The sequence below is a fragment of the Ambystoma mexicanum genome, chromosome 6q (genome assembly GCF_040938575.1).
Source record: "Ambystoma mexicanum isolate Mex_15411 chromosome 6q, UKY_AmexF1_1, whole genome shotgun sequence".
In the NCBI taxonomy this organism is placed as follows: Eukaryota; Metazoa; Chordata; class Amphibia; order Caudata; family Ambystomatidae; genus Ambystoma; species Ambystoma mexicanum.
Genome location: NC_090937.1, coordinates 1,303,121,016 through 1,303,148,209, shown reverse-complemented (window position 1 = coordinate 1,303,148,209; position 27,194 = coordinate 1,303,121,016). Strand labels below are relative to the sequence as shown.

Sequence of the window (27,194 nt, the reverse complement as noted above, 5' to 3'; positions counted from 1 at the left end):
AATATTTGCTGTGACTTTGAAAAATGTTTAATGGTGACAATAACCTGCGCATCCCCCATACCTGCCTAACCTTTGGGTTTTTAGCCTTTTCTGGGTTTTCGCAGCAGTTTCGGACTCCCAAACCGAGTGTGGCATTGTCTCTGCGGCAGTGACTGTAACGCTCCCAGCAAATTGGCAAAAAGAATGCAGAATGAAGCAAAATAATGCTCGTTTATTTTGCTTCAGCTTTCATTCTTTTTTGCCGAGTTTGCTGGAGTCAAGCGGGAGCATGGGCAAAATTCATAGCTCTCAACTCACCCACTTTTGGCGGGTGTCACCCGCCTTGCAAAGGGCTGACTCACCCGCCAAGCCTCCTGCACGCCCATTCATTCCAATGGGCGTCTCACCCGGCAAAAACAAAATCGGGTGATTTCACCTGCCTTTGCGAGACAAATGGTTGAGAGCTATGAAAACTTGAGCACAGCAGGCACCTGGTTGAGGGTGAATATTGGTGAGGGGGCACGGTCACTGCTGCATCTAGTGAACTGGGGCATACTAACCCACCAGCAAGCACTAATAGTTGGTCTCACATGGCGTTTTTCTGAAGAAAAGTTTGGTTTCGCAGTGATCATGGTGTCCCTTGTTCCCAACCTTGCTGTCTGTTGAGAAAGTTGACTGGGCATTCTATATGGGATAATGTACCCCATGGCTTACATTCTAACGATATTACAAGTCAGTGAACTTGTGGAACTCCAAGTTGACTTGCAATATACTTTCTATGTACGGCCGTTTTTTTTGTATTGCTTATACTTGGCCATACTCTTGTCACTTACTACCTCTTCTCTTAATATAATGTAAGACATCTTACTTTTGCTGATATATAATGTGGATTTTAAAGAAGCATGCAAATGAAGGTAGGGACAGCAAGGCCACCAACCCTGCGCCTCCTTCAGATACGTATGCCTACATCTGTTACTCTCAGCAATGTTTATTTTGCTTTCATTCTTTTTGTCCAGTTTGCCAGGGCTCAAGTCGAGGGTATGCAATTTAGGTGATTATGAAAAGCCAATTTAATGAAATGTGCATATTTCACAATGAACTGCAAATTTCAGACATCGCATCACATTGCACCCGAGTTAACCTTTTTGACATGTGGGCGGGGCCATCTGAAAATGGGCGGAGTCTCCTGTGGATGTGGGCGGGCATACATCGCAGGGTTTTTGATTTTCAAATGTAGGCAGGCATGGCATCCCCATGAAGAGGCATCGTTTGTGAGAGTCCCCGCAGCCTGTTTGGACATTACAGTCAGTAGTTATTTTATACAAACCAGCTCACCTCATTGCTCTATCACCTATGGGTCACTTAATTTCGCTAAATTTATACATACAGAATGATAGTCCTTCAAGTATTTCAAATATGTACGTTTACTCTAAACTTACACCATACTTTTATAATTACGTTTAAAAAATTCCTATTTGTTGCGCCACGTTTATTGCCTGATACATGTATGTTAGACAGAAATCCAACTCATCTGCTGAAATATGGAATCACAAACTATTCTAAGATGGCCGCCAGGTTTGTATAAAGGCCGAACCAATTCGGTTAGAGACCTAGTCTTTCTTCTATTCCGGCCCTCGCTCGTTTGGGAAAAGTAAATTGTTGCTAAAATCGAAATCCCGAAGTCACAGGTCTGGCATGTCTGCCTCCCTGAGCGGGATGTTTTCAAACCAGCAGACGGGTGCCGTGCCCCCGCAACATGGGAGTTTGCCTCCCCTAGGACTCATGTCCACACCGCCCGGTCCCAGAAATGTAGGCAATACGCTAGTGGACGATCTTGAGGGTTCCTTCGAGGTAGGCAACGCAGCGACTTTTTAACAATGCAAATGTGAGGTATAGGTAGGATTGTTGCAGCGGCACGTGTGACGACTGTTTCCAATGTGGCTTAATTTTTTTATGGGTCCTCTACTAGAGGTAATATTAAAGCCTTACCCTACCAAGAGCTTTGGTGTCGTTATAGTGGTTTGTGATCGATTACTTAATATCTGTTACTTAAGTCTCTGCCGATCCCCCCTGTTATGTACCCCCTACCTCCCTCGTGTTAAGTATTCGGGCTAGATACCTTTCCACAACTACCCAACCTTTAATTTACCATTTGTATTAGTCATATAATGTAATGCATATAATGTAAGTGATCTGTACAGCTCCTCCTGCCTGCAAATATGTGGGGGCCCATTTCAACATGATGGTTGGTGCTGGAGGGTGGTGGTCTGTTTGTATCACAAAAAGGCACCCATGTGGTTCATACATTATAATGGAGACAAAGACATACAGCAGGGGGTTAAACCACCAATTATCACAAGATAGCCAGCAGGGAGATGAAACACTAAATGCCTACTGAAGAGCTATACATCCTTCTTTGTCAGAAAGTGGCTGATGTGGAGGAACTGGTGTTAAGTCAATGAGGTGATAACACTTCTGTGTTCCTCAAGGGAAGTGACTGCTGGAAGGGCTCCAGCAAACAGCCTGTAAGGCGAGCTTTGGAAAGTGCACATTTAATGCCCCAGAGCAAAAGTAATGTAGAAAGGAATATATTTCCTTGTTATAAGATTGCCACTCATGGCCTGGATTTTTAAAGTGTGTGTATGAACGAGGCGTTTAATTGTGGCCTTTTTAGTGAGCATGCACACGCATTTGAACATGCTTTTTCTATTTTAAAACCTTTTGTTCTGAACAAACAGTAGTTAATAAACGAAATCAGACCTCATAGTGAAATTAACATTAATGTTGGAGGTACACATGGTTAACCTTAGCTAGGCCCTATTTGTGATAAACATTGTAACACCTGTAAGAGTTGCTTTTATATTAAGGTAAGGGTCAATGCCTTCCAGCAAATTAAGGTTCTGCAGTGTATGGGTGGAACGTAGTGCATCTTCACTCTGACAAGATTACATGCCTTGAGACCTGTACAGTGGTGAATTGGTCCAGTGTAAAAACTAGACCGGGTTTGAAAGTCCAATATGGAAATGTTCGAGGGAGAAAAGACTGAAAATTATTTTACCGAAATAACCTTCTTTTCTCCCATGGACGTTTCCAGCGTGGCTCCATACCCACCCCCGCTTAGCTTGCGGGGCCGCTGACTCACTGTGTCCGTGCGTTGCCTGTTCCCTTTCACTTCTGTGATAGGGAACCGGCGCTGCAGGGTTCTTTCATTATTATTTTTTTGGAGATTGGCTGCGGGGGACACCCCCCACAACCCCGCTCACAATATAGTGTGCCAGAGTGCGGGGGACACCCCTGCAGCCCCCAGCACCAAATGCGTGATTTGGTTGAACATTTCGGCCACTTGGAATTTTTTGAACGGCTGAAATTTCGGCAAAATCACGCATTCGGCCTTTTAAACCCAATAACCATATTTAATAAGCTATATAAAATAGCAATACTATAATCTTTCCAATATTGTTTCTTTCCACTGTCATTGTCTTTTGCTGTGGGATCATGGATCTGTGTTTAAATCGTATATCCATGCAATGGTGCGCAATACAAACAGCTTTAGCTAAGGTTTGCTCACCAATGTTTTGGGGAGCTCATGGGTACACAGGCCTGCCAGACAGTTGCTGGGGGTACCCAGCCAGAAACCATATTGCCGTGTTCACAGGGATTTGACTTGTGCAGGGATCACCCTGTCATCTATCACACTGCTGGTAATCGGTTGCTGGGGGCTCACAGGCTCGAAACTGGGCTGTGTCACACAGCATGACAGTGGCCTGGGGGCTCCCAGGTTACACATAATGATTTGGGGTCACTCAGATCAGTGGTGGCTGCAGTAGCGTGGTCGCACAGCATCAGCCTGCAGGCCCAATAATTAAGACACAAAAAGTGCCATTCATGGAGTCTGCCGCCATTCTGGCGCACATGCCGGCTGAGGCTCCTTTTATTGGCAGTTGGGCATGACACATTTTTAAAGCGGCAACACCACACTAATTTTTTTTTCTTTCATAACAAATCAAAGACAACATTAATGGGCATCAAATAAATCAAGTCACCAACAGCAAAATTGGCCCACTTGGGAATTGTGGGGTAAAACAATAACCGCATACATTGGGACTCAGCCAGTTACAGACATAAAAACATACACAACCACTTTTTACATATTTTGCGGGTGACAGTCGGAGCGGGTTGACTGCTGGTGGCATGTTGACAGTTCTAACACACTATGAGGGAAAACTTTTTTCAGAGTGGGAGAAGGGAAACCTCAACCAACGGAAGACCCTTTTCTCAGCTACTTGAACCATATTGAGCATGCTGACAATCTGCGGGATCACAGCTTAACACACTTAATTACTGGGACCACTTTAAGCACATCCATGGCATGCAGGATCACAGCCTCAAAAGTACATATTTACTGGGTCCTCTTTGAGCATTTGTAGGGCTGCAGGAAACCAGTTTCACCTCGCACTTTTATCAGTCCAGGATAGTTGAAAGTACATTAACAAACCGGCAAAGCCGAATCCAGCGACACCAGGGCCCACCTCATGTGGGGCAGGCAGTTTCGAGACATTCCTCTGGATGTTGACAGGGCGTTTGAGTGGCAGGCCTGTGTGGGGACAACTCACTTAGCCCTCATCACCTGTGTTGAAACTTGCTTGACACTCTGTGGCACACGGGGGAGCTCCTTGAGATCCCTGCATGCTTATTGGTCCTTTATTAGTGCCTGTCGGCATTTGTTGCTTGCTGGAGTGCTGTTCCCCTGTCTCACGTGCACTGAGTTACTGCTGCTGTCGTGTGGTGCCATATCGCCAAGTTACTGATGGTGCACCAGTGGGTTGGCACAGAATGCCGGCTCAAGGCAGGGTTGAGGTCTGTGAATTATCTTTCCAGCTCATAAAAAGAAGCACCGCGCACACAATTCGCCCATCTTTTATCTCTGCTCCGATCACGGAGCTCATGAATCACTGCCACGGCCCGGGTGCAGCAAACACTTCTTTCAAGCTCTGATTTCGGAGCAGAACAGAATTCACAGGCCAGCCTTCATTTAAAAATTAAAAATGTTTTGTCTTTTTGTTAAGCTTCATACACGGAGCGTGTAAAAATGTACCGCACATGTGGCTCAGGTATGCCTCAGGCAGAGTGAGGCAGGGCCTGCCCGGGGCTCCTGCAGGGACACTGATGCCGCTTGAAGACACGGCGCCAGCAGCCCCCTTCCTTCTCCCTTCAGACCTCCAACATGATTCTCTGATGATGGAGCGCACACTCGGCAGGACACAGCAGGCGGTCGCATCAGCACTGTGGATCCAGAGTCTTTTGTCGCCATTGTTATGAGAGGCTTGTGGGAACACGGGCCAGCCAGACAGTTGCTGGGGGCACCCATCAAGGAACCATGTTGCAGTGGACTGGTGCAGGTAACACCCTGATTGCTGTGATCACACGGCTGGACATCAGTAGTTAGGGGCTCCCTGGCTCCTAACTGGGCTGTGGTCACACAGCATGACAGTGGCCTGGGGGTTCCCAGGTTGCACATACTGATCTGAGGCTACCCAGATCAGTGGTGGCTGCAGTACTGTAGTCACAAGGCGGTAGCCTGCAGGCCCAATAAATGGAGTCTGCCGCCGTTCTGCCTCACTTGCCGGTTGAGGCTCCTTTTATTGACAGTCATGGCACATATTCATAAAGGGGCAACACCACAACCATTTCGGCAATAAAGAAACCCCTGAAAGAAGGAACGGTTAAAGTAAATGAGAGGAGAGGGTAGAGAGGAGAAGGATAAGTATATCGGGTATGTTGTGCAGGTGTGGTGAATCACATGTTTGTTATTCAGAGATTTCTTGTTTGCCTGATTGTTATTTTTCCTTTGTTCTTATTAGTTATGGAAATAAAAATGTTTATCTGTTTGTGGGGACTATACATACGATTGATTGGTTGTCTTTTCGTTAGGGACCATGTATGATCTAATTTATTTTGATTTCATTTACATTGTATGCTGTACTGACACCCGGAAATCGTGCTGTTGCAGGAGAAGTGCGCTAACTTACTGCGGCTCTGCGTACTCTTTACTCTCCGTGCTCCCGGTCCTTGTCATTTCATTGATTGCGGGTGGAGGCAGTGGGATGAGGCGTTGCATATGGCTCTGGTCTTAAAGGAGGAATGAGACCGTACATAATCTTCCTTTTCAGTCTAAGCTTGGATGGTATGCTTTTCTTTGTGATCAGTCTACCGATGGCGTAATGTGACCTGGTTAATTCTCCAGACCTTTATCTGTTCTCTTCTCCTTCCCCCAGCGTTAAGTTGTGCAATGTTGTGGTTCCTTGATTCTTTGGTTCGGTCAGGATATCTGTTTGGGACTTGCCTTGTGTGTCTATCTGGGGGTCTCACGCTTGTTTTTTCTGCCTTGTTTTCCTCATGATATCCAATCCTTTCGCTCCTTGAGCTTGTGTTTTCCTTCTTTTCATATTGTGCCACTTGAAGCACATTACATGTCTCCCTCATTCCGTAGTGACAGTAGCATCACAAGCCTCTACCACCTCCATTGGACTGCTAATCATTGGTGAGGAATAATGTTTCTCTATTTTTGTGAGGCATGCCTACTTTTACTACGTCACCTATGCTTATTCTTCTTGAGGTAGCTGCATTGGACCTATCAAAGTTGTATCTCAGACATTTGGTTTGCTCCAGACACCTTCTTGAAGCTTTGTTAGTTTTGTCCTTGCTTCTGGTTTTGGGTGTGTCCACGAGGGAATCAACTTCGTGATTGCTATTCAACCCCTCACCAGCTTCCTGACAGTCCAAACCGTTGGCTCTTGCTTGTTGCATGCCTTCCTTGGTCATTCTGTTCTCGCTTTCCAACTGCCTGCTCCCTCAAGCATGTTACGGAGCTGCAGAAAGGTGTTTAATGTTGTTGTGTTTGAGAAATACCTCTGTTTCATTTGATAAAAATAGGACGCTGTTGTCCAATTCCAGGCATCCTTTCCTGTGGAAGACTCTGGTGTTTTGATGGCTGTGGTTGTTTACATGAATTGGCCTCACAAGAAAATCAATTGCTATAATATTTAATACACAAGGCATGTAGCATATATTTTTGTCACCTCCTGTTTAGTGCCAGGATGCTTGAATCTGGTTAATTGGCACAGTTACTGGAGTTTAACTGCGTGCAAAGCTCTGGTTGGCAGGGATGGAGCCAGCTTAATGCTGCAGGGGGTGTGAGTGAGCTGGACCAGCAAAATACCCCGTGAGAGCCAGCTGCATATAGTGTCTGCTACCCGGTACTGCACAATGACGACGGGTGGAAAAAAGGGCCTATGGACTCTTAGACAATCACTCTGGTGAGAGCCTCCAGAATGGATGAGCTTGGAAATATTGGCACGCAGAGCTCTTTTCGGAGGAGGGCACCCGCGAGGACCAACTGATGACAGCAATGCAAAGTGAATTCATGTTTGTTAATATCAAATTGGACGACATCATGGCTAACATAAGCTCCCTGAAAGTTAAGCTGGATAAAGGGAGCGACCAAAGCCGAGACAAGCATAGGAGAGGTGGAAGATAGTGGGGTAGCACGACCATGCCATATCCAGGCTGAAGGCCGATGCAGTTCGGATCAAGTGTGACGACCTCGAGTTGTGCTCACGGTGCAATAATGTGTGGATAGTTGCGGTGCCAGAACGGGCTGCCAAAGGGCCCATGAAACCATTCATTTGATGAGCTACTGAAACAACTATTTGGGGCAGCTCAGTTCTCAGCGCAGTTCTTGGTGGAGCGTGCTCATCGCGCCCTTGCACCTCTCCCGAGGCTGCGGCACAGTCCCTATGCGCCATCATTGCTAAATTGCTCAATTATAGAGACAGGGATCTTTTTTTGAAAATGGTCTTTGAGCAGGGAACGCTGCGCTATGAGAACCGTAGCATCCATATTTATCCTGAATTTGCAGCTGGGGTACAGGTGCTGCATATATCCTACGACCCAGTGAAGCGCCTTCTGTGGGCCCGGCAGATCCAATATGCTCTCATGTTCCCTGTCAAACTACGAATACACACGAGAGCAAGCACACTTCTTTGAGTCTCCAGACGATGCCATCGCCTATATAGAGGCGTCTATCCCTCTGCCGCAGAGGGAACGCTGTAATGATAAAAGTCCTTGCAGAGGCTTCCGCTCCTCAAAACGGGGGAGAGTAATTGAACTATCATTGTACTGCATACCAGAGCCGTGATACATCCGTACAATGGCACACAGAAATAACCAAGACACTGTCCGGGGCACATGCTCGTCCTTCGAGTGACTCTGTGGCTCACAGCACACCCCGAGAGATTTCCACAGTTGTTATGGGATGCATCATCGAGTTTGGGGTGATGAGGGTGGGCATGGGTGGTGGGGGGGAAACATTTGGACTTGCAGCTTTGCATTCTAGGGAATGCATCATCAAGTTGAGTGTGATGGTGTGGGTCGGGGGCGGTGGAGGCGCAATTGGGTTGGTTCAGATGAGTGGTTGTGGGGAAGCAGAATGGGAGGCGAGGGTGGGGGGGATTCTTGGGGAGTTTGGTTATATAAGTTGGAAGACCTGTTGCTTCTTGATTGAGAGGTCAGACCAGGACAATATGTGGGGGTGGAGGTTGAGCATTCAGATAGATTATTGACCCCAAGACAGGAAATGGGTAATCCCCTCACGCTGATTACCAAGAATGTCCATGGTCTTAACCACATTAAAGCCAGGAAAGTGCTGGCGTACTTAGACTGCCATCGCCCCAAGATAGTGATGTTACAGGAAACGCACACGTTGGAGCCTCTGCATAAGGGGTTTGCGTCTAACTGCGGACAGCAGCACTTTTATATGAATTACTCGTCCTAGGTGAGAGGGATGATTACCCGGGTGCATCAGTCCCTATGTTTTCAGATGGATAAAAGTGTGTTGACCCAGCGGGTGCTATGTGCTTGTTTGGGGGAGGATCCTGGGTGAAATGCTTGGGTTGGTCAATACATATGGTCCAAATACAGATGGGCCAGATTTTTATTGTCATTTGTCGGAGGACTTTATCTGATCATTTGCCTGTAGAGCTGTCCCTGCTGCTAGATGCGCCCATTAAACCGAGACAGTTATGGAGAGTGCATCCTCCTTGCAAAATAAGATAAATTAGATTTTTTTGTGAGGAACGAGGGTCGGTGGCTCAGTACGCCACCATTTGGGAAGCATTCAAGGTGTGGTTGTGCAGAGAATTGATGTCCACGACAACTGGGATACTGAAGGAAACCCATAGGGAACTGCAGGAGGTTGAGGTGCAGCTCGGGCGACTAGAGAATGAGTATGGGGTGACCGGCGACAGGGCACTTCTGGGGATGATTAAGGGGAATATGCAGAAATGTCGAGACTTGGTGGATAGGAAGGTGTGGTGCATGGTGAAGCCCATTCAGACACGCAGGTAAGGCAGGCAGGCTAGCAAACCCGTGCAGTCCCTGGCAGGTGTGGTGAGCAGCCCATCACATGGATTGCAGGGAGGACTGGGAAGGTTCTGACCACTGATGAGGGGATTAATGGCGAATTCCTCCATTATTATGAGTCTTTGTTAAGCAATGTAGACGCCTATACGGATGAAGATTTGAACCGGTATTTGGGGGATAAGGATCTTCCGTACCTGGCTGAGGAGGCTCGTCTGTGCCTTGACCAACCGGTAGCGGTGGAGGAGTGCGTTGCATCAATTACATCGTTGGCATCAGGGAAGGCTCCTGGGTCGGACGTCTTGAGAATTGATCTGTATAAGGACTTTGGGCAGACCCTGGCGCCTAGGCTGCTTAAATTATAGTAGGAATTGCTGGAGCTTGGGAGGCTTTCACCATCGCTTTCTGAAGCCATGATCACTGTATTGGTGAAGCCGGGCTGGCATTTACATGAACTAAGCTTGTATAGGCCTCTGTCGCTATTGCCGATGCTAAAATGTTGGCAAAAATATTAGCCACTCGGCTGCTTCCATACATGCAATTGTTGGTGCATCCGGATCAATCGTGCTTCATCCCCAGCTGTCATGATGCCTACCCCCGGGGACCCAGACCAAGTCCAGCAACCCCGGAAGCAGGCATCAAGTTACCCCAAGCAAGCCCAACAACCCCTGCTAGGGGCTATTTGGGGGCAGTCCTGGCGCCTATGGCGCCAGGCTCATATGGAGAGTCAGTCCTGGCGTCGTAGGCGCCAGGCTCATAGATTAAAAGTTACCTGATGCAGACCATTCTGCATTACCTGATGCAGACCATGCTGCAAGAGCTCCAAGCCAAAAGAGGCTTGGAAGGGACTATTTTACCTAGGGACTATTTTTTTACTCTGGTGGGGCTGGGGAGGAATACTTACCTGGGACTACTTTGGAGGCTATTTAAACCACGCCCGAAGAGCAGCACACGCTCACAGTGCCTGCAAGTCTGCATCCAGTCTTCTGCCACGCCCGCCTCGAGTTTGGAGCTCCTAGAAAAAGGGAGAAAGGAGAAAAGGTTAGAACAAGAGCAATACCTTTGATCCTTACCTGAATTCCCGATTCATCGCGCCTTCGAGCTGGAAGAAAGAAGTTATTTTATGCATCTCGAATGCTGCAGCGCCGCACTGAACTCATCGGCCTTCGCAGCATCTTCACATTTCACTGCATCCTCCTGCATGTTCCCGCTGCACTCCGGCACCTAAGGAGAAGACGAGAACAGCAAGGTGAGCCAAGGGAATACACAGAGGAATACCCCCCATAGACTTACCTGATTTTACCTCCGGAGGTACTATTCTTCTTCACGGGTCGGCGCAGCTTCCACTACATCCTAGCAGAACCCTGGCCCCTAAGAGGAAACAAAAGGACAGCAAGGTGAAACCCTCATCCAAACGCACGCTCCAGAGTTCTCTCACATTCATCACTGGGCAGAGTCGCGTTGAGAGGCTGTTCCTCCAGGAAATGCAGGGTGGAGATCAGTCTCACCACCTGCCCCTCGGGCACTTTTGGGATCGGCACAGGCCCCAAGGAAACAAACACTCTCCTCAACCTGGCCAGCAAAATGCAGGCTGCACTTCTCCGGCTCCCTGGAGGCACGGCACCCTCGCCACACTTCAGCCCTTAATCCACACTGTGCTAGCGTTCTTTCCACACACTGTCCTCCTCCAGCCTGCAGCTCCTGCTTCTATCTGCTCCTGGGCTCCTCTTGGGGAACTGGAAACGCCCATCCCACCACCTAGCCCAGCTATCGCAAGTAAAGCATGGTGTATTACCATCCAGAATGCCTTGGCCACCAAAATCAACTCACTCCAAGATAAAATCGTACTGAAAAGAAAGTTATTAGCGCATACGGCTGTATTCGCCACTATTGCCTTGACGGATAACATAGTACCATCATCTCAATTCAATTTTACTTCAGTCGCTCAAGTGCTTAAGACTATTGCGTCCCTCAAACGATCTAACTGTAAAGGAGACAGCTTTCCTGTGAAACTAGTTAAGACCTGTGCTCCCATGCTAGCACCCATTATTACCAATTTTATAAATGCATCCTTCAGCACCAACCCCATCCCCTCTAATATCAAAGAAGCCTGGGTCCCGCCCCCACCCCCAAAAAAAAACATTCTGGACCCCACTATTCCCAATAACTACAGATCCATCACCACAGTACCCTTTCTCCGGAAAGTGACAAAATTGCATACAGCCAAGTACAAACCTACCTAGAAAACAATATCTGTTAGGTGATAGACAGTCCGGCTTTCGACCCAAACACAGCACAGAGACAGCTCTACTTGAATTAAAAATCAGATTGACGCCATCAGAGACTCAGGAAACCTTTGCATCCTACTATCTGCTGCGTTCGATCTAGTAGACCATGACAAATGCCTAGCACTATCAAAAAACGTTCACTTCTCCAATGATGCAACGACTTGGATCAAATCATTTTTATCAGAATGCACGTCCAAAGTAGCCATTGGCGAGGAGGCGGCTGATCCTATATCAGTGTCCATAGGTGTGCCTCAAGGACTGTGCCTCTCTCCGACCCTTTATAATGCCTACACAAAACTTTTGCAGCTTTAGATGCCATGGGAGTAATATATACTAACTTTGCGGGTGATACCCAGATGCTCATCCCAATCACTGGCAATCTAGAACAAGACCCTATACTCCTAAACAATATGTACTCTCTCATCCAAAATTGGAAGGCAACAAATAGTCTTTGCCTCAGCAGCGAAAAGAACAAGATCCTCATAGTAGGCGCGCCTGCCCGTCTGAAGAGTCTACACCAGCATTATACCTCCATTGTTATAGATGGTACTCCCATAACTATTTCACACCAAGTCGGCCTCACCATGAATAAACATATCAGCTCACTCGCATCTTCCACTGCCTACACGACTAAACTCATTGCATCACACTAGCAAGAGCCCTCATTATGTCCAAGTTAGACTATTGTAACGTACTCCTGCTAGGCACCACCAAGAAAAAAACTAGGAAAATTGCAACTACTGCAAAACAAAGCGTTAAGTGCAGCACTGGGCATCAAAAAAAGCTGACATATCGCAGACTAGGAGGGAAGTACACTGGCTGCCTATACAAGCTAGAATATTACATGAAACACTCATTACCACACACACATGCATCACCCAAAATGCCCCAACATATCTTAACCAATGTCTCTCCCGCAAAACATCTCCTAGATCCCTCAGATCTAACTCTAGCACCCACTTACTCACCCCCTGCTTCAAGAACAGGTATCTCCAGCTTCCCTGTAGCAGCGCCTAGAATCTGGCACTCGCTCCCTTCTAACATAAGGAATGAGCCCTCCCACACTAATTTCAAGAAACTACTAAAATCCTGGCTGTGCAATAAATTCCAACCCTCCTGCTGCCCGTGATGTAACGAATAACTGTAAGCCTACAATTCTGTTAACCAAGAATGAATGTTTGTAACTACAATGTCAAATGCCTTGACCTAACACTATTTCCTTGTAACCAGAAAGTGTCATGATGCCTACCCCGGGCATCCAGACCAAGTCCAGCAACCCCGGAAGCAGGCATCATGTTACCCAGAGAAAGCCCACCAACCCTTGTTAGGGGCTATATGGGTACAGTCCTGGCGTCTATAGCGCCAGGCTCATATGGGGGAACAGTCCTGGTGCCATAGGCGCCAGGCTCATATGTTAAAAGTTACCTGATGCAGACCATGCTGCAAGAGATCCAAGCCCATGTGAGGTTTGGAAGGGACTACTTTACCTAGGGACTATTTTGTTACTCGAGTGTGGTGGTGGAGGAATACTTACCTGGGACTACTTTGGAGGCTATTTAAACCACGCCTAAAGGGCAGCACATGCTTCGCGTTATTCTTCATCCAGCAGGGTAACGCTTACCGTGCCTGCAGTCAGCACGCCCGCCTCGAGTCCAGAGCTCCTAGAAAGAAGAAGAAAGGTTAGAACAAGAACATTATTGGGTTTCTTACCTGATTCCGGATTCATCGCATCTTTGCACGAGGAAAAGACTTTATTTTAAACGCGGTGCATCGCCAGCAGCAGCGCCGCACCATACTCGCCGTTCCTCGCAGCATCTCTACGATCCGGCGCTGTCTCCATCATTAAGTTGCTGCATTCCAGCACCTAAGGGGGACAAGAAAACAACCAGGTGAGCCGAGGGGAAACAAATAAGGACAATCTCTTGCCACCATATACTTACCTGATTTTACCGCCGGAGGTATTATTCATCAGCACGCTAAATCTTCTTACGCCGCACCTGTAAGAAAAGAGACAGCAGCGAGTTAAACTTTGGCATAATTTAACGGACAGTGTGGAATAGCACAGACTCTTACCAGAACGCTTTCAGCTGCCACAGAACTATCTTCATTTGGGTCTAAGCTAACTATATACTTACGGCCCTTCGCCAGAAGTTTTGGAGCCAAGATTGTCTAGAACTCTTCCAATATCCTCAAACCAGTAACTGGCCATCAACGCGCCCCTGCGTTCCTCGCAGGATGGAGATCTCATCATTCAAAACTATAAGTTGAGCTTGGTGAAAGGGAATATCAGAGGTGATAAATGGGGACGCAGTGAGGGGCTATTACTCAACTCCACGGGTGGCTTCTCCGCCTTTAGGAGACTACTTCTACGGGTCAAGCAGACGAAGCTAGGTGGACCAGTCCAGTCAGTCATCTCTGCACTACACATCACGTTGGTGGACACCGCGGCTGTACAGTTCCGCCTGACACCCCTGTGGGAACCAGGTGAGCGTAACGGAAAGCATCACTCTAATCTTGTAACCTATGCTGTGATACCTCAGGGTTTGGGCGTATAATCAAATGCAATGAATAAATAAAAATATCTGAGACCCGGAACATCATCTGTGACCCATAATGAAGGAGGTGCATAACTTCACACATTTTTTCTGGTTACCGGATTAACAGGGCCAAATCTGTTATTTCCACTCGCGGATGGAACATTGTGCCTGAATGATCTCATGGGGTTTCGTTGGACCCCTCAGCAATTTAAATACTTGATGGTGTTGGTATCCTGGGCACAGCACTTGCTATTTAGAGATAATCATGAGATATATTTGAACACTCTTGCTGTTAAGCTGCAGATCTGGACCAAGCTCCCCATTTCATTGTATGCTAGACGGTCTTTACTAAAAATGGTAGTGGTTCCTAAGTTGCTATATTATTTCAGTACAATCCGATATGCCCCGGGCATGCTTTATTCAACTATTACGTTAGTTGGAAGTTACCTTAGTGTGGGGGCCGCGAGAGGCCCGAATGAGCTGGGAAAAACTGGTGGAACCCTATGAACGGTGTGAGTTAGCTGCATCTGACTTTGAGCTGTATTTAATTATGTTGTTGCTCGGGCCCAATATGCAGGGTATTTGTATGCTCCAGCCCCAGGCCCTGTGCACAATGTGTTACAGCACAGTGCCAACGGAGTTGAAGGCTGTTATTCTTAATGACCAACACAGGGACTTTTGTACTTTCGACCCAGTTCATACAACCGTCAACGCATGGTCCAGACTGTTTAAAAGGCTAGGAGTTAGCGCTCCATACAATGGTGGGATACCCTTGTGGAACTGCCCTAGACTTTCTCCGACTTCATGAGTCTGATGTTCAAGTGTCCTGGGATGCCGATAGACAGATGGTCCTGGGGGTTCTATGTCCAGGGGGGAGATTTGTGACATTGGAGAAGTTTGTGGAGAAATTGGCTAATACGGCCATTAAAATTTTACAATATTTCAAAATGCCAGTGGCTGTCGGATGCAGATGGCCATCATTCCCGCAAGAGTCAGATCACCCATGGTTGCGTAGAGTCAGTAGTATCGAGCTGAGAAACTGGAAGATTGCTCATTAAGCTGTATAGATTAGTCTAAACCGGCAAGTCTTCTGGGAATACGGAGTAAGTGGAAATAAGGGTGGAGATCCAGGACGTGCAAGAAATATTGTTTCCTTATGAGGGAAGTCTCGCTTAATGCATGATTTCGACGTATACAGTTGATGGTGCTCAACCAGATTTATTATACGCCAGTGCGGCTCGCCATGTTATCATCGGAAATGAGTGATGAATTTGTTAAAATGTGGGAGGGCGGGGCGGACTCCTTCCATATGTTCTGGGATTTCCCAAGGGTGGGGCGGTTCTGGCAGGAGGTGGCGGTTGTGCTGCATCTGTGGGCATCCCCCCCCTCCCCAGTCTCTTGCCGCCCAAATACCTCCTGGGTGACATTGGGAAAGTATTGTGAGAAACCGGACAGTATTATCCCACACACTCCTTCTGCATCTTCCTTCTCAGGTGGCCAGGGAAGGGCCATTGCTTTTGGATCCCGACCCTGGGGGGGGGGAATAAGCGAGGGGGGATCATCTGAGTGGATGGTCTCTGGGGATTGGGAGGCGGGTAACTGAGGGCGAGACATGGTATTACCCCCCCCTCCCATTCCTGAACACCCAAACCTACTCTCCATCAGCCTTTGTGGGGTGTTTACAATCTCACCCCACCTGCCCCTCCCTATTTCCAACATATACTGAGACGAGGGGGAGGCAACTAAGATCAGTAAAGATCACCCATAGGAATAACATGGGGAAAGTAAGGGCAACCTACCCTAGAAAGAACTTGGATTATCCCACTAATCGAGTCAGTCAGGGTCTGGCAGGCATTCAATAGTAACTGCTCACACGTGACTCCACTTGAGACTGCTTTGTTCACTATAAAAGGTGTGGGCTTGCACAAAGAAATACACGAGCTGGGAATTCAGTCTGGGCCAGAGGAGCCCAGGAGCAGATAGAAGCAGGAGCTGCAGGCTGGAGGAGGACAGTGTGCGGAAAGAACGCTAGCACGGTGTGGATTAAGGGCTGAAGTGTGGCGAGGGTGCCGTGCCTCCAGGGAGCCGGAGAAGCGCAGCCTGCATTTTGCTGGCCAGGTTGAGGAGAGTGCTTGTTTCCTTGGGGCCTGTGCCGATCCCAAAAGTGCCTGAGGGGCAGGTGGTGAGACTGTGACCTCCACCCTGCATTTCCTGGAGGAACAGCCTCTCAACGCGACTCTGCCCAGTGATGAATGTGAGAGAACTCTGGAGCGTGCGTTTGGATGAGGGTGGAGCGGGAGAAAGGCAAGGACAGTAAAAGTGGCACGGAATTGCAAGGAAAGAGTATAAAGGCTGAAAGTACAGCTGAAAGTGAAGCAGAAGGTATAAAAGCTAAAGGCACAACTGAAAGCAAGAGGGAAGCAGAAAGTTAAGTCACAGAACGGAGCAGAAAGTAAAGCGAAAAGCAGATCGGAGCAGAAGCGAGTAAAAGACTGATTGAAGCGGACAGATAAAGTTAAGAAAAGCACAAGGGTGTAAGTGGCTTGTAGCGGGAGAAGAGAGGGGCACGAGAAGAGTCAAGGAAAGGTGCAAGGGGCACGATAAAAAGGAAAACAGAAAAGCGGTCGCAAGGTAGCACGTGGGGAATAAGTGCCAGGTGCACAAAAAGAAAATGGTATCCAGTCTTTCAATCGAAAAGGTTTGTCGAAACCTTTTCCATCGAAACCTATCCACCGAAAAAATACGCATCGAATGCATATATGTAGGTAAAGAGTTAATTTTCATTGGGGTGCGATTTTAAGGGGGAAAAAACAGGCGGTTGAGGGTTGTGCATTTGATGCAAAAATATTCGATGGATAGGTTTTGATAAAAAAACTTTCATTGTAAAGTTTTCGATGGACAGACCATAAACCTAAGAAAAGCAGGTGAAAAAAAGTGCAAGTGTGGACGGAAGGAGAGGTAGTAAAGGGATGCAGGAAGCATTAGAAGTGAAAGGAAGAAAACAAAGGGGGGGGTAAAGGGTCAGAGTGGTCGTGTTCAGGAAAAGCAGAGCCTGGCGTTTTCGAAAGCCTCTGATGTGACCCCATAAAGGGTTGGTCTATGGAAAAGATTAACCGTGACCAGCTGAATTTGTGTTTTGAATTAGAGGTACCTAAACCTGGGGAAGGCCACCCTGTGAAATCAAGAAGGAACTGTGATATATTATGTTTTGTGTTGTGAAGGGACCTCTGCCTATCAAAGAAAGCATCTTGATAACAGTGAAATTGTGTTTTGAAAGTTGGAGGGGGTCTGAGCTTGGGGAAGGGTACCCTAAGAGGCCCAACTATGTTGAAGACTAGTTAGCTTTCTTTATAGCGTAGAAAGGATTGACGCGCGTGGAAGGGAACCCCGAGAAGCTTACAAAACAAACTGTTAAATCTTTTGAAACTTGAATAAGCTGGAGCTTCCGGAAGGGAACCCCAAGGAACACAGACACTGAAGGTAGTTGGAGTAACTACAATGGCCCTGCAGAGGTTTTACGAACAGCCCTGTTGATTAAACATATTTGTGTGACATTGACCAAACAGCACCTGGTGAGCAGACCACCTGAAACCAACTTTGGTTTCCCAGTTTTTGTTGAAGCACTATTTTTCCTTTTTAAAAGACTTCCTGTACCATTCATGTACAGAGTGAGGGCAAGCATAGGTTTAGACACAGACATACTTTTATTTTGGACTATTGGACAACGACGGCCATTAGAAACATCAGTTAAGGGAATTACCCCTTTAAAGTTGGGGCCAGTCGGGCATTACACCAACCCAGGAACCTTAGTAAATAAAGGTTTTCAAACAAACCCTTTTGAGTCTGTGTCTCGCTTGATACCATGCCTGTCTCACAGTATCCATACTTGTGCGTATGCTGTTTAACATTGGTAGTGTGTCGTAACGAAAACATTTTTTATTGAAATGCTGGCAATCTACAATGGCTCCTATAGGTAGTCAATGGCTTAAAGAATTAACCTATGTTAATGAGAAGGAGGTGGGGTATGCAATGCTGGTTCTGGCAGCAAGCCGGCCCAAGGATATTTGGGGTTCCTTCTGAGACTACCTCTCACGTATATGTGAGAGTGCAGTTAAATTAAGGGGGGGAACTGGATGGCCGAACGCCTGTCGAATGGACAGTACTCGCATGATAAACTGGGTTAACTTGTGGATTGACGGCATGCAACTGTTATGATGTAATGTATTTGAACTGGTTCAGGAGTGTAATGAGTATACTGTCAAGTGTAACTTGTCTACCTGTCTTCTTAAATAAAGTAAAAAGAATTAAAATGGAAACAAATTCTAATTTAATGTTTGTTGGATTTTATTATCAATCCAAGAACTATCGTTTGCATTGGTAGTTTAGAAGGAGAGATCAAAGACATACAAACTAAATTAAGCATATTTATCAGTGAGCGTGAGCGTGAGCTAGAAGAAACTAATAAAATGAGCATATAGTTCTGAACTTCACACAAAGAAAATCAAGAAGTTCAAAAGGGATACAGTGGCAAAGTCTATATTTGGATGGAAAAATACTAAGGAGCAAACTAACGTCTCTAAAGGCAGTAGTTCACTTGATTTAGGCAGCACAGATTCTGATATTGCAACACAAATCACTAGATGATGATGAATCCTGCAGAGTCATCACTGAGTTCCCTGTAGCAGTCTCCTGCTTTCTGTCCAGGGAACGACAGCTGCTACCTGACCCTGGGGGTGATGTCGGGAAGGAGGCTCATGGAGGAGGAGATGAGTGGTGGCTCCAACGGGAAAACGCAGTATTCTCTCCCTCCCCTCCCCCTTTGATGAGGAGAAAACCTTAACAGAATCCTTGATGGCATATTGTTGTGAAACATCTGAAGTTTATGGTAATTGTAATGTTTGTGAAACTGTTCAAACATGAAGTAAAATCCATTAAAACCTCTCTGGACTAAGTCCCAAAAATCCCCAAGTACTGTGACGAGGAAGAGGAGCAAGGAGTTCATGTGGTGGAAATGTGACCTTGAGAACAATGTGCAGTCTAGTTGTCACAAAGCTAATCGGCTGCGCTGGATGTTTAAATGCCAAAGTTACCTGCAGCTAATGAGACGGGAACGGCAAGGAGAACGTGGATGGAGAGAGAAGGCAGGTTGCAGAAGCGTGACTGGTGGCAGAGGAAATCTTACAAATCCTACGAAGAACTCTAGGAGGAGAAGCTCGCCAGAAGTCTGCTGTTGGCGTTTGGGGCCAGAGGAGAGCAGCTCCGGGTGAAAGGAAGCAGATGGTACGCAGCAGAGTTGTGTACGGAGACTCTGTCCTGCAGTCTTGGCAGCAAAGGCTGAAAGAGCTGACGCAGAGACCAAGATGGACTCTGCCACTAACAGGAAGGTGGCCCCTCGTGAGCACTGCTTAATTGCTGCATAAAGAACTGGTGAGTCAACCTTATACCGAAGGGGGTCCCGGAAGTGCGCATATGCTGTAAAGCACAATATAAGTACATTTGAATACCGACCTAATAGATAATCATTTGTTTTTTATATAGCGCTTTAATCTAAAGCGCTTTACAGAGGACATATTTACATACATTACTATTATTACCCGATCGAAATTAGTACTTATTTATTGACCTCGCAAGGATGAAAGGCTGAGTTGGCCATGCTGGGATTTGTACCTGCAGATCAAACCTAGGTCAAGCAATGTGCGTTTAACCCGCGAATATGTTGCAATTCTCCTGCCATGAGATGTCAGTTGGGTTAAACCTGGGACCAGCATTTCCTAAGACAAAAGAACAATAGAGGAAAATGAGGTGCAATTCTCCTGATATGAGATGTTGGTTGGGAGAAACATGGAACAAGCATTCTAAAGAGTCAAGAGATTGAAAGAGAGGTTGAAAGACAACGCTTGAACACACCCTCGGATATTGGATGTTAATTTGGGGGAAATTGGTACAAGTGGAAGTCAACAAAAGTGATTAGTGAAGAAGCACAGTTGTGTGATAATTAAATAGAAGGTGAATGAGCAAGAGAAGCCTGATGAGTATATTGGGGTGTGAGCCAAAAAGGGAATATTCCTGTTAGGAGAGTAAACTAGGATATTATGAGTTTTCAGTTGACGAGTTTCCTGGCAGAAGAGTATACTGGGAAACTTGCTTTGTGTTGGTGTGTTGAAAAGAGACTTACTTTGGTTATAGTCAGTTCTTGTTTCCTTTGAACATTTTGTCAACCAGAAACTTTGAAAAGACTTTCCTTTTGCTATCCTTGAATTTCTGTTCTGGAAAAGACATTAGTTTTGCCATCCGGAAAAATAGTAAAGATTTTTCTTTACCTTATTCAGACCAACATTGTGTAAAAGATGCTTTGTTTAGCCATACTGAAAGACTAGAAGAGACTTCCTCTTTTCCAAATAAGTCTCATGGAAGGAACATTTCTTTTATTATCCTGAGGAGAGTATTAGGTAAAAGAGACATTTATAATGCCTTTTAAGAGACTGGTTTTGACACAGAACCTTGTGAATAGTTTGCCTGAGACAATTCAGGGGAAGGGAGCGACCCTTGGATACAAGAAGTGTTTTGTTGCGTTTGAGTTATTGCACGTTTCTGTTGAGTTGAACTATGAAACATTTACCTTGCACACATTTTGTTTGTATGTATTGGTGTCAGGGCCAGATTTAGTTTGGACACAAGGTCTTCCTGCTTTGGTTTTGGTTTCATAGGAAGAGACACTCTTGTTAGGATAGGGAAAGTTAGCCCTTTATCCAAACCCCTTTCTATAAATAAGATGGTTCATGTTGAGAGTCTTACCTCTTTGTGTCCGCCTCTTATTGCTGCCCCCTCACAACACACAGACCCCACAGGAAGTCCAAGGGACATAAAACATTCAACAATTAAGTGGGCAAATCAAGTTCTTTTTATTTATTTTTAGAACAAGGCACAAAAGACAGAGAACACATAGGGTCCGAAGGAAGCGCATGCAATCTCGGTGTTCAGACAAAATTTCAGAACAAAATTAATGAGTAATTAATATATCCCACAGATCATTAAACAAGAACTTCAGACATTGCAAAAAGGTTTACGTTTTGTACCTACTAATAGCACGTCTAAGTTTGACATAAAGGTAGATCTCTTTAAATGTGCTGGCAAACTAAAACACAAGTATTTTTTGCAGGAATTGAAGAAAGACATGAAGATTGTAGATTTGATGATGATGAGGAATTCAAAAAATGTAAACCTTGCAGCACTTCTGTACCTCCCATATATTTATTTACTGTGCATTTGTAAGGTGCTTTATACATCAAGTAATTTGTGTTTCAAAGCCCCACAGGGTAACTGAGAGGGAACATGGGAACGAAAGGCAAATATAATAGCAATGAAGAGAAAGAGGCGGTCCTAACAGGCTTTGTGAGAGTTCAGAATGTGCAAGTGCAGAGAGAGAGAAGGGATATGGGGGGGGTGTAAATGCTAGGAGATCCACTGGGGTAGGTGCTAGGGAGTACATTGCAAGCGCTGTTCAGTACCTGGCAGCGATCACGTGGTAAGAGGTCAACTGCCAATACAATAAGCACATGCCTCGGAGACCGTACAGGCCAGTGAGCACCCAAAGGCAAGTGCTGGGAATGGATGGAGGCTGAAGGCGATTTTGGGGGGGGGGGGTAGGTCCCGGAAGGACACATAGGGGCCCTGGCCACCAGTCTCAGCGACCGTGGGGTTTAGCAAGGGAGGGAGAGGGGGAAGGCAGTGATGAAAAGTAAAGCCTTGATGAGCTTCAGGAATTTGAGGAGATCCTGCTCAACACACAGAGGAAGGGGGAGGCTGTTCCAAATGAGTGAGCCAGCTAAGGAAAGAGAACGGCCACCAGCTCACTGTTTAGAAAATCGCTTGACACGCAGAGAGTTGGTGCAGAAAGAGCGTGAAGATCTGGAGGGAGAGTATTTGGTGAGAGCCAGTTGTAGATCGCGTGGTCCTTATGGATGATGCAGAGGGATTTGAATTTGATCCTTGCAGCAACCGGGAGCCAGTGAAGAGATTTTAGGGCTGGGGATATGGGGTCCCTGGGCTTGAGGCCAAGGAGAAGTCTTGCAGCCCTATTCTGGATAAGCTGGAGGGGAAGTAGAGAAGAAGAGGGTAGATTAAGGAAGAGGCTGTTGCAGTAGCCCAGCCTAGAGAGTACCAAAGCTCTAGAGACATTGAGCTTCTGTGGGAAAGTGAGGAAAAAAGGATTCCTTTGAGGAGGTAGAGTTGAAAGTGGGCCTTCTTGGCACGGTTGCATGTGAGGGAGGAAGGAAAGAGTGGAGCCTAAGATAACTCCAAGGTTTCTGGCTTCAGATGAAGGAGAGTGGGAGAGCCCATAGAGTGTGGCCAGAGTGAAGGGAAGAAAAGGGGGAGCAGGAGTCCGAATGGGAAGGATCTCAGTCTTTCTGGTGTTGGAGGCAGAGATCATTGGAGGCACACCAGGGCTGGATGACAGATAGGCAGTCAGGAATGCTGGAGGAAGTAAGGAGAGGATCGGAGGGAAGTTTGAATAAGATTTGCGTGTCATCTGCATAACACTGGAAGGGGAGAAAGTGGAAATTAGGTGTGCAAGTGGAGTAAGACCGATGTTAAAGAGCCAGGGAGTAAGGTTGGAGCCTTGGGGAATGCCACAGGTGGAGACAGGTGGGCGAGGAGAAAGAGCACTGGATAACCTGGGAGGGACGGTCAGTGAGGAAGGTCGTCTGCCAGTTCAGTGCCTGCTGTGAGATACCAAGGGTATCGTGAAGCCTTTCTATGAGTATGGAGCGGTTGACTCTAAAAAATGCAGAGATTAAGTAGAATGAGAACAGCTGTAGAGTTAGTCAAGAGATGCAAGCAGTTCTTCACGGGTGTTCAGGAGAGCAGTTTCCGTGCCTCCGGTTGTTCTGAATCCAGATTGATGGTCATGTAGGCAACCGACAAGCTCAGTATATTGGCTCAGTTGTGGGAAAACAAGCTTCTCCAAGAGTTTCCCCAAGGAAGAGGGTGATGGAGATGGAGTAGTAGTTAGCCGAACACGAGCTGGAGTAGTAGTTAGCCGAACACGAGATGGGGCGCACAATAGAGTGCTTGAGGGAAGAGTGGAAAGACACAGTAGCAAGAGAATGATTGCAGAAATCAGCAAGCACAGGGGCAAGATAGCTGATATGTCCATAATAGTTCTGGAACAACAGGGGGTGGCCTGTTTGGAGGAGACCTTCATAGGGCGGACAACTAGTGACCTCATTGGATGATGGGAGAAAAGGAGAGAAAGGCAGAGGGAGGATGGGAGGCCATAGGTGACGGGGAGATGGGAGGAGGAGGGGGGGGGAAGAGGGAGTGCTCAGGATGTTTTTGCAGTGAAGTGTGTGGCCAGTGCATTAGAGGGCTTGAGGGGGTAAGAGGCGAGGTGGAGACTATGGTAGGGATGGCTAGTTCCTTGCAGATGAGTTCAGCCGTGTTGAAGAGCGCCCAATGTTAGCAAAGGGCATCGGTCCAATAAGTAACACATCCTGCTCGTTCTCAATGGCACCCTCTATGGCTTCCTCCCTTGCCCTGTTCCCCTTATCGCATCCTCCTTTGAAACTTTTCACTCTCATCCTTGCACCCAGGTGTCTATAAGTGCAACGTGCAAACAACATATGCAAACAACATCAGTAAACGCCAACACTATTGGCATTGCCAATGCTTGTTTTGTATTTTTGGAACTTTCTGCGAAAAGAATCTGGGAAAATGTAGAGGTTCGGCTCATTAAGTTTGGCAAGTCTCTTTAAATTTGCAATGTTTGCAGATTATTTATTTTTGGCTCTGGGAGATCCTGTTGCTCCTATAGAAGTGACTCTTACTGAATTGCGTAAACATGAAGCAAATTCGGGCTTTAAAATGTACTGCAGTAAATTGGAGATCCGTCTCCCCGTCGGAAAATGAGAGGCTGGGGAAACAAGTTTCCTTTTACAACGATGGGCTTAGCATAGTGTCTGATATTTAGGAATAAGCCTTACCCTGAGGGCTTCAGACTTCGACGAAACCAACTGCATGTGAAATGTTTTAGGAATTTGGAAGGGATCTAGAAAAGTGGGGCAGATTAACTATATATGGGTTTAGAGGAGCAAAGTAAAAAAAAATGAGTGTTCTTCCATGCCACCTATATCTTTTTTTTAATTATTTTTTTTTAATATATTTTTTATTTTGATTTAATTGCATTGCAGTTTTTACAAAAATTTAAAACCTCCCATTAGATTATTTTTCTTTAAACCGATACAGTTAAACAGAGGTGGACCGGAGAAGCTTCGATCTCCTCATTTCCCATTATCACTGTTTCAAAGTTATTTTAAATCCAGAGATTTCAGGAATAATGTCACTCCGATCACACCTCGTCTAGTGTTTCCACTCGTCAAAACGGACCAAAGATCGTCTAAATCGGGTCCGCGAGGAACCGGTCGCTTTCTGTTTTCAGACCTTCGCATTCTAGCAGTAGGTGCCTGCTGGTTTCAACTTGAGGGTTTTCTTCACAAAAGTGCCACTTATTCGATTGCACCTGGTTTCGTATAGCTAGGATTTCGTTTGTTTTCACCTGGTTTAAACAAAATCTTAGAAATGTTCTACTTAACTTTTTGTCCGGAAATTAAGTACCCTCTCACTTCATTAAGCTTCATTGGCATAGTCGGAAAATTCGAAGTCCAGGAATAGTTGTTGGCCACTTCCAAAGTATTGATCCAATCGGCCTCAGAGATTTTTTGAGACTGTATGGGTTACATACCAGCGTTTCTTCTGACTGGTCCAGTTCTTTTAATGTGTTCAAATGGAGCTGTTCCCATCTGTCTAACATCTGGTTCGTCCCACCTTCCATCTCCTTTTTGATTAAATCCAACACTTTAGATCTGGGAGCATTGATCAGTTTCCTGTATAACATTAAGGTGGCTCTCATTTTGATGGCCAACAGTGATGACCGACATAGTTCTCTTCTGATAAGCACCATAGGTGTGGATTTCGAGAGCCCATGAACACCTCTCCGGAAAAAGCTTGCAAATTTCAACCAGATCGAGTTCGGAGCTAACGACATTGCGTCCATTCCATATGTCGGAGCAGTTGCAACCTTCATCTTGAAGAATCTTAAAACAGGGATGGGGTAAAATCTACCGTGTTTTCTGTTGACTGCCTTCGCTTGTGCCTTTAGGTTTTTTAGTTTACTCCACAAAAAGTCTTGCATGGATGCTTCCTGTCTGTCGTTATTAATCATTATTCCAAAGTATTTATTGTTGGTTACTTTTTCTAGGAGCAGACCTTCGCAATACCATGCAAGCTTTGATGTTTTCTTTGGAGTTCTTCCTGTTAGCAAAATATTCGTTTTTTCTTTGTTTAGTTGCCGATTATTCTTTTTTAAGTAGATCACTAGGTTGTCTAATTGACGTTGAAGACCGATGGGAGTTGGGCCCATCAATATATTATCAGCGTAGGGGAGTCTGGATATCTTCGCTCCTCCTATCAATGGTGGAAAATGCTTGACTTCAATTGCTGAATCTTCATAATCAGCTACATAAGTGTTATACAATGTAGGGGCAAGGGGACAGCCCTGCTTAACTCCTCTAGCAGTCTGGATTTCTTCAGACAAGCGGCCCTCTGCACTGAAGCGTACCCTTATGGATGTGTCTTGATGTAGAGCTTGGATCGGTTCCAGAATAGTAGGTGTACATTTCTTTGTTTCCAATTTGGTCCATAGGCGTTGTCTGTTGACCTGGTCGAAAGCTTGGACCAGTTCCATAAAGGCCATGTATACTGGTGGTCCTACTTGTATGACTTTAGCTTTCATGGTGTTTAACAATAAGATGTTAGTCGCAGTTCCTGAGTTTTTTTACGAAACCATTCTGAAAAGGATATATATATTCAGAGGTGCGAAGCCACGTTTGGAAAGCATCTAAAGCCAACGAGGCGAACACCTTCCCCCATCACATCCAGGAGTGCGATTGGTCTGTATTGATTTGGATAATCAGTTGATCCTCTTTTGAAAATGGGAACAATGGTTGCTTTTCACCACGAATGGGGGACCGCCTGGGCGATGTTACAATTTGAGAAGATGTTACTCATGTTGGGCAACAGCTCTGGATGTTTTTTCAATTCCAAATTGCAGATACCACCTAAATCTCTTAATTGTTTACAACTCCTGACCCACTTTTAAATGTTTTAATTTACAGAAGACAGAAACCACTTTATTTGGGGTGGGGTAAAAAGGTCAGGGTATCAAAACGGATTCTCAACTCCAGAGGTGCACACAGGACTGCAATGTCCAGACTTATTTAGAAGCAGCTCACCTGAGGATAATTAAATGGTATAGGGTGAACTTTCCCAAGCATTGGTGGTTATATGGACAGGGCACGGATTGGGATAGCGTTGTGGAGGTTTTTTGGCTTACAGATATTCTGCCTATGTTCACTATATATAAGCGCAGTTACGAAGTCAGTCTTGGAGGTTTGAGCTAATATGGTGGGCTCACTGGTACTCTCACCTTTTCTTTCTACACTAACCCCAATACATTGCAACCCAGAGTGTACTCCTGTTAATCATCCCACAGTGTCTCCGAGCTGGAACTAGCAGAATGGGTGTTGCACATTGGACCTGTTCTTAGAACATCACATCCTTCATGGAATGCAAGAGTTCTTTTGGAGGAGAGGGACCGCCTTCAGTATTTGCAGGTTTGAAATATTCGGGGAGAATAGTTTTTGAACAAAACTGGAGGGATTCAGGGCCATGATTCTGCAAGCAATATGAAGGCGTTCTTGTAATATACCCAGTGGAGGCGCAATCCTGGTCACCATCTGGCTGGCGATGGAGAACCTTACTGTGGAAACCTATACTAGCCTTTTTTTTGTTCTAAGAATAGAGGGAGCTCTACTGCACACAGCTTCTCCAAGCCCTCAATTTATTTTGGGTTAAATTGAATGAGAAATTCAAAGACCAAGAGCTGAGCAAAAAACGGACCAAAACCACTCCCAGA

The 27,194-nt window shown here is 46.1% G+C and overlaps 1 protein-coding gene across 1 annotated transcript in view; it reads left to right on the top strand.

Moving 5' to 3' along the window:
* The first annotated feature begins 1,596 nt into the window (after window positions 1–1,596).
* The window catches only part of MED28 (mediator complex subunit 28), a 70,565-nt gene continuing 44,967 nt past the window's right edge, over window positions 1,597–27,194 (top strand). Inside the window, exon 1 of the mRNA XM_069631909.1 lies at window positions 1,597–1,830. Within this exon, the coding sequence (XP_069488010.1) occupies window positions 1,675–1,830 (156 nt within the window). The 5' untranslated portion in view covers window positions 1,597–1,674. The remainder of the gene's footprint in view (window positions 1,831–27,194) is intronic.